Source organism: Endocarpon pusillum, assembly GCF_000464535.1.
Source record: "Endocarpon pusillum Z07020 unplaced genomic scaffold scaffold2241, whole genome shotgun sequence".
Taxonomy (NCBI): Eukaryota; Fungi; Ascomycota; class Eurotiomycetes; order Verrucariales; family Verrucariaceae; genus Endocarpon; species Endocarpon pusillum.
The window spans coordinates 1-9,617 of record NW_006916164.1 but is presented as its reverse complement, the minus strand read 5'-3'; the positions used below and the strand labels follow the sequence as shown (position 1 = coordinate 9,617).

General features: G+C 47.6%; 3 protein-coding genes across 3 annotated transcripts; 2 read left to right on the top strand and 1 right to left on the bottom strand.

The window, feature by feature from the left end:
- Nucleotides 1-1,378: 1,378 nt before the first annotated feature.
- Nucleotides 1,379-4,051, top strand: EPUS_09414 (uncharacterized protein; the record flags this gene model as incomplete). Its single annotated transcript, XM_007803396.1, has 1 exon — nucleotides 1,379-4,051. The coding sequence occupies one exon, from the start codon at nucleotides 1,379-1,381 to the stop codon at nucleotides 4,049-4,051; it is 2,673 nt and encodes an 890-aa protein (XP_007801587.1).
- A 1,035-nt stretch (nucleotides 4,052-5,086) lies between these two features.
- Nucleotides 5,087-6,807, bottom strand: EPUS_09413 (uncharacterized protein; the record flags this gene model as incomplete). Its single annotated transcript, XM_007803395.1, has 2 exons — nucleotides 5,087-5,889; nucleotides 5,967-6,807. The coding sequence occupies 2 exons, from the start codon at nucleotides 6,805-6,807 to the stop codon at nucleotides 5,087-5,089; spliced, it is 1,644 nt and encodes a 547-aa protein (XP_007801586.1).
- Nucleotides 6,808-7,838: 1,031 nt separating this feature from the next.
- EPUS_09412 (uncharacterized protein) lies at nucleotides 7,839-8,402 on the top strand (the record flags this gene model as incomplete). Its single annotated transcript, XM_007803394.1, has 1 exon — nucleotides 7,839-8,402. The coding sequence occupies one exon, from the start codon at nucleotides 7,839-7,841 to the stop codon at nucleotides 8,400-8,402; it is 564 nt and encodes a 187-aa protein (XP_007801585.1).
- Nucleotides 8,403-9,617: the final 1,215 nt, after the last annotated feature.

Genomic DNA, 9,617 nt, shown 5'->3' with positions numbered 1-9,617 from the left:
AATGCCTTCGTTTTTGAGTATTTGATAAATAGTCCTTCGATGAACACTAGTACCAACTTCGGACTGAAGTGCTTGATAAGTAATCTTCGGATTGATACGAATAATGCGTAAAATGTTGCGTTTTTGGACCCTATTTAAGGCCTGAGGACGTCCTGAACGAGGCAAGCTTTTGCCGTTGTTGCGTAGTGGATTTTGAACAATGGTATCAGAAACAGTGGATTTGCCGCAATGCAGATTTTGACCAATCTCTCGACTTGTGAGCCCTAGGGCTTTGTACGCCGAAATTTGACCTCGTTGGTATGGAGATAGCTCTTTGCCATAGCTTCTATTGATTTCAAGAGGCGCCAAAGCCTTGCGTTGAGCCATGGTAGTTGTTTGAAAAAGGGTGTAAAAAAACGCGTGTTCAAAAATGACGCGTTTTGGCCGGATACTTTCGCGCGGGGCTGTACATACTACGTCGGCTATTATTCGGTCCTCCGAGGGTCACCTGTACGGCTGTATTGCGTGGCATTGATATTTGCAGAGGTCTGTTCGATATACGGAGTACTCCGTACACATCACAATAATAGAGAATGTTTCGGTAGGGACTAGCTTGCTTTGCCCTCCAGGCTGCGGCCAACACAGCCTGGAAATGTTTCACTTCGCCTAATCAGAACGCAGTCTACGTAGTAGTAGTACTACTTAGTTAGTACGTACCATACGTACCACCAACGTGAAGAACAACGCCAGACGGGGCTTGGCACCACGGGGAGTCGGGCCGAAGCGCCGACAAAAAGCCGTTGGAATGCGAGTACTCCATATTCTGCAACGAACAAAACCTCCATCTCATAACAGCCCACCACTGTGTCTTTCCTGTTTCAAAAGTAGGGCAGTGGACAGGGCAATTGGCATGGGCCGCACCTTATGACAGCAACAAGCCTAAGGATGTAGGTGGTCGTTGCTCACAGCAACATCTTCATTTTAAATTCTAGTCCAAGATCCATGTCAGCCACATGTCCATATCATGGGCGCGAAGGCCGTTTGGCCAAATCTGCAAGCTTGAGAACGCCTCACTCAGTGGCTGTGCCCACGTTGGGCTGACCTGCTGCAAAAAATTGGGCCAGAAGAGAGAAAATTGGCCATGTATGTCCTAGTGAGCTCAAGCGATAGGCTGATGGAAAAAAGCCCCCAAGACTGCTCTGTCAAGAATAAGCCTCTAACAGCTGAGGCTACATGACGATGGCACCCAAACCGCTTTACCATATATGGGCTAATGAGTCCTACCTTGCCTAACTCCTATCCCCCTCAGCCTTTAGAGTTGGACGTTGACGGAATCGTGCCATCCTCCATAATCACCCACATCAATAAATTGTGAATGAATCTGCGTGAAACTGCGGCTATGGTTCGTACTCAAGCACGGCTAAACCCCTCTGCCAAAAGGGGAGCCCAAGCTGATGGCTTTCAGCCTTCCAATTCACCAATACCGAGGCCTTTGCGACCGGGACCTTCCAGCATTTCCCCAGCCCCAAACCCGTTTGGTGATCCAGGTCGCATACTCCCTGATGAAGAGAAGCAGCATGCGGAGCTCCATTCCATCATCAACGGCAACGAACATGTCAATACAAGTCATCGCGGCGGTGAGGAGGTTGTCCTGAGCAGAAATCGAACTCACCGCCATGTCGAAGCACTGAAAGCGAAGAGCGATGCTTATGTCGACTACACGAACAAAACACTTACGCCAGAGCAAACAGACTTTATGATACAGCAGCTTGAGAAACAAGCCGACCCACGATTGCAGCGAACGTACGTAAATGGCTTGGCAATTGAAAGGGTCATAAGCTCGGCGCCCGTACTATCAGTGGGATTGAAATTTCTACGAGGCGCCGATAAAGCCCAGGTCAACCGCAGCGAACAAATTGATATGGAAGGGAAAATACCCGACCAAAAGGATGCGCTGTGGCGGGTAGATACCGCAGGTTCACTTCTCACCCAATTCAATGTATCTCCAGATCTACAGATCGTGCAGACTGATCAGACCGCAAGCATTGTAGCAAGAGCCAAGAACCAAGCGCGTGAGCCTGAACGAATATTCCCAGGTCAGCGGAGGGCCCTTGCTTCGCGCAAGCGGCCTGCTGATACATTGACTATCGACAGCGAGCGCGTGACTATTGTCAATGATCTTCGACTCGGGAACTGGGACCTGAGGGGACTACTAGTCGAAGTAGATTGGAGTTCTCTATGGGACTTGATGGTAAACTATCGGAATTTAATAGCAGGAGGCGGCCCTGAGATGACATTTGAGGAGACCAGGACTCTTCTTGAAACGATGATTGAGGACGCCCGTCGGCTATGCATCAGGAGTCCGATCCTCTTTAGGATGGCTACCCGCGTCAGCATCATCAATTCCGAGAATACGCGGTATGGAATTAACCTCGGACCAATGTTCAAAACCCTTACCACCAGCAAGGGTATCAAAGAGATCATCTCTCTTAGCGCGTCATACTACAATTCTCTGGACCCCACCGGTAGTGACGATTCCACACAGAAATACATCAGACCCCGATTCCTGCAAATGCTTGTCTTGCTCTTGTCATTGCTAAACAATGAGGATCTAGCAGAAATGAAGGACTTCTTGGAGGCGACATACAAGATCAAAGCCGATCGACGGGACATCGAGTTGTTGATTTTGAAGGTCATTCCCCTGTTGTCAATCAATCCGCGGGTGTTTTTGAATTCATTGGTGCCTGCAATCGATGGATATCCACTACCGGCTGACAGCGCTAACACAGATGAAAAACACAGCGATTTCTGGAATATATTTGTCAAGAATATCCTCGAGGACGGCTATCTTCTTCCCGGGACGGTTGATGACCTCGGCCGGAGGTCCCTCTCATGGATTGTCAAGTGGCCGGAGGATGGCTTCAAATCAACAACAATATTTAATCACTTACAATATGCAGGACGTCTAAGAACGATCAATGACATCCCTCCTGTCGAAGTACACCCTGGATCGAAATGCACTGAATTGACTGTTGTTATGACAGATGACAGTAAATATATCATTAGCCCTAGAGACCTCGATGGCATCGTGAACATGACACCAGGGAAATACGTTGTGCAAGCAACGAAAGGGGAAAAACAGTGCTATGACTTATTGATTCAAGAGAAGCCACTCAATGACGAAATCTACAAGGCAATCAAACAGACCAACGAGATCGTTCACTTGGTGAACTACTGGTTAGCGAATCCGACGAAACGAAGAAATGCTATGATCAACAAAATCCTCCCGAAAAAATCGGAGCCTCAGCCATTCCTGAACGAATTCAGAGCCACTGGAAGGCTGGTAGAAGTACTCGCATTCTTGAACAAGAGTACCTTGGCCGTCACATACAAGTTGGAGGGGCGCAAGCTTAGCCGGATAGATGCCATTCAGAACTTGGCCAGGGACACTCGGCAATTGCGCGCCTTCATCGATCGTATTGAGCAGCGTGGAAGCATAATCGAATTCGGCTTCAACAATGCCGAGAAACGACAATTTAAGAATAGGTTTGATCAAGTGAGAGCTGAGATAGAGCTTGCTGAAAAGAGCCGAGAGATGATCGGTATCGATAAAGAACTCTCCAATGAACCGATAGTGAAGTGCCTATATCCCGCCGGCGTAGAAATGGGTGGTGAAAATGTTTGGAACGGGTACGAGGCGCGCTGTACGGAACAAACCGGATACTTACGCGTCAAGGCCAAATATTTAACCATTCATAGCGTCAAATGGCTGACGGGCGAGGTTATCGAGCTTTCCTTCGACCAGCACCAGCAGTCTCCCAAGACATATGTGACGCCTCTCCGGCCGGTTCCGGAAGGTTATCGGGATGACGAAGCCAGGGTTGATGACCTTGCAATCCTTCTTGGAAATTATATTGCTATTGGGAAACGGAATGAAAACAGCTCTGTGCCGAATGAGGATCTCACCATGATCAACTACCTGAGGATCGTGAGCATGCAAGAGCATAATCAGAGCCGGCGTGGGAAGAATCAAATGCAGGAATCCCACAGTCAGGTATGCAGCTTCAAGTGAAAGCGGTGCTTGATCCAAACGACCGGTCGCATTAGTGGCATCTTGGACTTAATTGGGGGCGATCTCGAGCGCGCGCAAGAGAGAGAGAGCTGTCAAAGTTATGGGAAAGCATTCGTTTATATAGACTTAGGAGTTTCGTTGATTATTTGGCTTAACTACTGATTCGACTGATCTTGATTAGTGGTAATCAACCCTGATCGCCTTTTCTTGACGGGCTCTCTGTCGAGCCATCTTGGTATCCTCTCATGATAATGATCATTGGAGGACTCTAACGACCATAAGTTGACCGTCATTCAAGCGTCATTTAACCCTAGTTTTGATAACATGACGTCCAAATAACATGATTTCAATCAGATTTTAGAAGCTGAGTTAACCTAACAGTTAGACCTAAACTAAGCACACATTGATGGTAATTTAGGCATTATTTTTGGAGGGTCTCCCTCTGCTAAGCGCCCTTCTTCACGTTGGTCGCTCCCTGGCTTGATCCGGAAGGAGAAGAGCGTTCTCGAACCATTCCGTTATCCCGGAGACTGCCGTGTCGCTCTCGATGTTACCTGGCGTCTTGTCGTGGGTTTGGGGGGCCTATCCCTGCCTTCCTTGCCCTCATCCTTCGAATGTGTATCCCTGAAACACCGCGATATACTCGGGATCTATTCGACCATTCAACAGAAGCGGAGTCGGTCTCTAATGGCATGTCTCTGATAAGAAATGATCTCACCGAGTGGCAAGGGCAGAAGGCAGAGCTTGACAGGTACTACTATAGTAGGACGGAGTACTTTGGTGCTGGTACTACTAACTTAGTAGTAAGTACGGAGTACTCTGTACAGTACTTACTAGTTAGTAGTAGGTGCAACGTAGGGCATTGGCGCTCACCCTGTCGTTGATCCCAAACGTGTATAGGTATTACTACAAAGTCAGATACAATTACTCCTTGCCACATGCAATCTGCCACACGCTCTCCCATGGCGACCAATCGGAAAATGAACCCATCGGAAGTGAATCCATATTGCTCCGTACTCCTCCTGTAAATCCTCTTCACCAGTACGGCTCTCGAGCGTTCTTTGCCAGCCTCTCAATCCTTTGTCGGTCTGCTCGTGCCAAACGCGCTAGATGCCATTTTTCTCGAGGTGTGAGCGGTACTCCTGGATAGATCTGTCCCGCAGGTACGGGTTGCAACATCGCTTTGGGGTGCTTGCCTTGCCATAGCCTTTCTAAGCGCGCTGGCTCATTTTTTCCGGGTACATTGAACTGCGACACAAACCAACGAAGGCCACCGACGTTAGGAGGGACCATCTGCAGCTTCTCCATCGATTCGCACTGGATGGATGTTTGAATGAAAGACATGACGAGTTCGGCCCAGCAGAGAGCCTCATCTGCAGACGTGCTGACTGGAGGTTTGCGGAATTCAATCGTTCCCTTGGTCACAAGGCTGGCGAAATTCCAACAATAGTTTCGTTCGTAAAAGGGGTGTAGTAGTAGCATTAATCCGCTCATACTCGATGTTTCTTCAACCAATTGAATAGATTCAGGTCGTGATTTGTCACGCAATGCTAGACCGCAATTGTCTATCCAATTACTCCTGGCATACCAATTCCAGCGGCGTTCAGGGGGCACTAAGACCTCGAACGCTGGCTCAAAATGAATGGCAGCTTGGGCAATTCGTTTAATTTCTTGCAATGAATAAATAGGCTTCAGCGATATGTGTACGTGCGTTGCACAGCAAGCGTTGCCGTGAATAAGGTAATATTTGTGCAGATAAGTCCACATTGCCTCAACACCTTCTCGCCACGTTGAGCCAGGAAAAGCCGAGAACATTGGTGAGACTAACTCGATTCCGACTAAAAAAACCTCAAGATCATTGTATCAGTGACGGGTTTTCGCGATTGCTGCAAGGTCTTTGGGTGGACTGACTTACAGGGTGAAACTTGACTATCTAGAATGGAAGAATCCTCAACCAGGTACCAGCTATCGTATTTAGTCTGTTCCAGATAAGGTTGTATGTACGGATGCATTCGAGGATACTTGTTGGGCACCCTTCGGTTATACTTATATGCGAGGTCCTTTGCAAAGTCTCCAATGTAGGGCTGGAACTTGTTTTGGTCACGGATGTTGATTTTAAACTCCGTTTCCATACCGATCTGGATGATAGGGGCCTCAGATCTTGTCCAGGGCACGACCTCGTCCATGACTAAAGGCCGGTCAGCCGAAGGCCAGTAAAATCTCTCTGCCAGCCGTTGTTGTTGCTCTCCGTTTCCCAAACTCACTGGATATTCTCCTGTCCGTGAATCTGGCAAGTCCTCCGGGCTCCCTTCAATCATTGCTGACTCGCGTGGGAAGGTGCTTGCCCATTCCAACAGCTTTCGCGTCTCGTCTTCTAGGCTTAGATGTTGCTGACCATTCTTTGGCTGGATTTTCTGCACAGCTGCTGATCTACGCGGCCAAGGGCAGGCTGGCCCACTCTCGCTAAGATTGGCTTGGACGGTGGAAGACGAAGGAGAACATTGTTGGAGTCTTCGTCTAGGTATTGAGCTTCTTCCGTCCCAAGCTGACGGCTGCGATGCGTTCGACGTGGTTAGACCAATCTGGTTGGTGTTATTGGTCCCCAAAAGCGGCAAACGAGTCAAAGAGCCGGTCGCATGGCCTACAGATGGTCGTTCGGCTTTCCTTGTGCGCGCCGTGGAATCTCTATAAGGAGTACTCTGTGATCCTAGCGATCGTGCAGTAGGCTTCGGACGCGCTCCTGTGCATGAGGTCATGGCAGAGATACTTGATACGCTGGAACGTTGGGAAGGCTCTTTCATAGGGCAATGCGCTCTGGGGTCGAGGTATGCGTTGTGATAGAGTGGCAGAAGCTAACTCAACGGTCTCTTTGTCAGTCCAACATTGAGAAGACATGACTGTAAGCAGAGCAGGAATGGATTTCTCGAATAGCACATCGGAGCGGCTTAGTTGAGACATGGCATTTTTATGATATCCTCCGGCGTAAGGTGGGACTCAGAAATCGAACAATTGGCGTCTGATGTTATGCTGTCCCGCTGTCCCAGATGCGACAACCATCAGACGACGGTTTAGCTGCGAGAAAATAGTGTGGAGGACGATGTTTCAGTCTAAAACGGTGCGAACATTTGAGTGTAAGACTTGATGGTGGGCCAAGGAATCCCATCAGAGCACCACAATATTGAGGCTGTAAGTCATGGTGCAGATGCAAAGCGTTTAATTTCTTGAATTAGTAACGCTTGTTCGACCGCACAAGAAGATTCAGCAGTAGTCATTAACGAATTAGTACTTTAGCACTCAGTTGAATGTGATGCTTCAGATGAATAGGCCAAAGACCCTGATGAACGTAGCCCAATTCAACGAGCGTTGACACTTCAATGCAGGGGTACAGCACCTTCCCTGGAAGGACAGAGGTTTCTATCTTCCTTCTTTCCTCCTGGTCCATATATTCTTCGGTCCAAGAAAGAATCAAGAAACAGGCTTACGGTCATCTGACCAGGAGAAGCTTTCAATGTTGGAAAGAGTTGAGGTGGATGCAGGCAATTCAAGATTTGAGTCACTCTGACTGGGATTGAAGCGTTGCACTTATGGTCTCGTTGCAGCTCTGGGTCAGCTATGTTAATCTCATTTGATTGGTTAGTATTGTGCGTCCCAAAAGTGTTGCAATTATAATCTGCCGTTATATGGTCATATTCGACTTAACGGAGAGCATCTTCGAGCATGGAATCAAGCCATCAAGGATGACCCTGGGGTTAGTATAGCGCATCCTCCTATATCTCTAGCTCAACGAATGAGTAGAGAGAAGGAGAAAGAGCTCACCAGAAAGCTACAGCCTCCGTCAACTCCACAGGCAGCGTCAACAGCAAGTTTGGCGTCAGCTGGGGGTTTGACGCTCAACCTCAATCTTTCTGGTGGCGCTCAACAGCAAGATATACTGCCTCGCGAGTCTACTAATGATGAGGGTCGATATAGAGGTTCAGCGACGCCGTCAAGGGCTATAACGCCTTTACAGCCTCTTGTGACGCCAAGCAGCCCGATTCCACAGGCTAGAGATGAAGATGCTCGCCTTACTGCGTTTATTTGCTCGCGAATCAAGGATAGACCGGCTCAACGAGCTGAATTCGAACGAGCATTCAAGAAGTTAGCTGAACATGGCGTAGGGCTCTCGGATATGGCCTCTCTAACAAGAGAAGATTGGAAGGAGATAGGTATTGGCCACGGTATTCGCGTGGATTTGCTACGGCACGATAAGATATGGCATCAACGTCATCCGGAGAGCGTTAAGGAGGCTGACAGCGCTCTTTATGATGAATTTGAGCATTCGCAGTCCTTTGAGATCAATAACAGCGACTGAATTCGCTTAGATAGCCTTTAGTTGATAACCAAAGTAAAGATAGACGTTGAGCTATGTATTAAGATTTCAGGTATTGTCATCTATTTGGGTGGACTCTCACACAAAATTAATTACTAAAGTGTAAATAAATTACTAGCTTATACTAAAGCTCACGAAAATTAATTCAAAAATTTCGCTTAATTTAGAAATTTACGCCAAGACCTGCCAAGAACCCCTTTTCGGCTATACAACACGGCTCTATATTATAACTCAGAAGATGACTTAATTTTGCTTTTCAACGATTACTATATAACAACAAATTGTACAGCGACGGCAATAGTATCATTCGAAAGCTTGTTTCGAGTACTCCCTCCGAGCTAGTCTGATACCTCCTCAATAGTATCGTAGGGTACATCAATAGTAGTTTCGTTAACCTCAAAAAAGCAATGTCGAAAATATGCTTTTGCGTGCCTCTCAACACCACACTGTTGAACAGCAAGATGAAAGAAGCCCTCAAACCACTCATCAAACCCATCTGCAAGCTCTCGATGCGCCTTTATCCATGCTTTCAGCGGTGAGAATGATAATTCAATGGGATTGTAGTCAGGAGAGTATGGAGGGAGAAATATTAGTAGAACGCCTCTTTCTGCGCATATATCTCGAAGCTCCTAAACACTATTATCAATATCAACATTAAATAGAGCTATTTTGAGCCCTACCTGGCTCTGATGGGCGCGGCAGTTATCCATAATTAGTACTGACCGTGGCCCAGGATACGGATTCATTTTCGTAAGTAATCTTCGAATAAAGTTGTTGAATCTCTCGCTATTGAAGCTGCCGTGGTATATCTCATAGTCGAGATAGCCATTAATACCTATCGCAGGGCAAATACTCCATCTCCTTGAGTACCTATGTGGTATAGTAACTCTACACGGTACGCCACGTTTTGACCAGCCTCTTCGACGGTCTTTTGTACGCTCATTTGCAGCCGTTTCATCAACGAAGATAGCCTCTTCTGCACGCATTTCAGCTATTCGAGCTCGGTAGAAGGCTCGCAGATCTTAATCGCGCCCCCCCCCCGCCCCCCCCCTCCCGCCCCCGCGTTTGAAGCTGAATACTTAGGGATGGCTATACTGACTGCTTTTCGCGTTATATCATTAGCAATGAGCACTCGAGAGACCGTTTGCTTTGATACATCGATACCATACTCCTCATTAAGAAAATGACACATCTCAT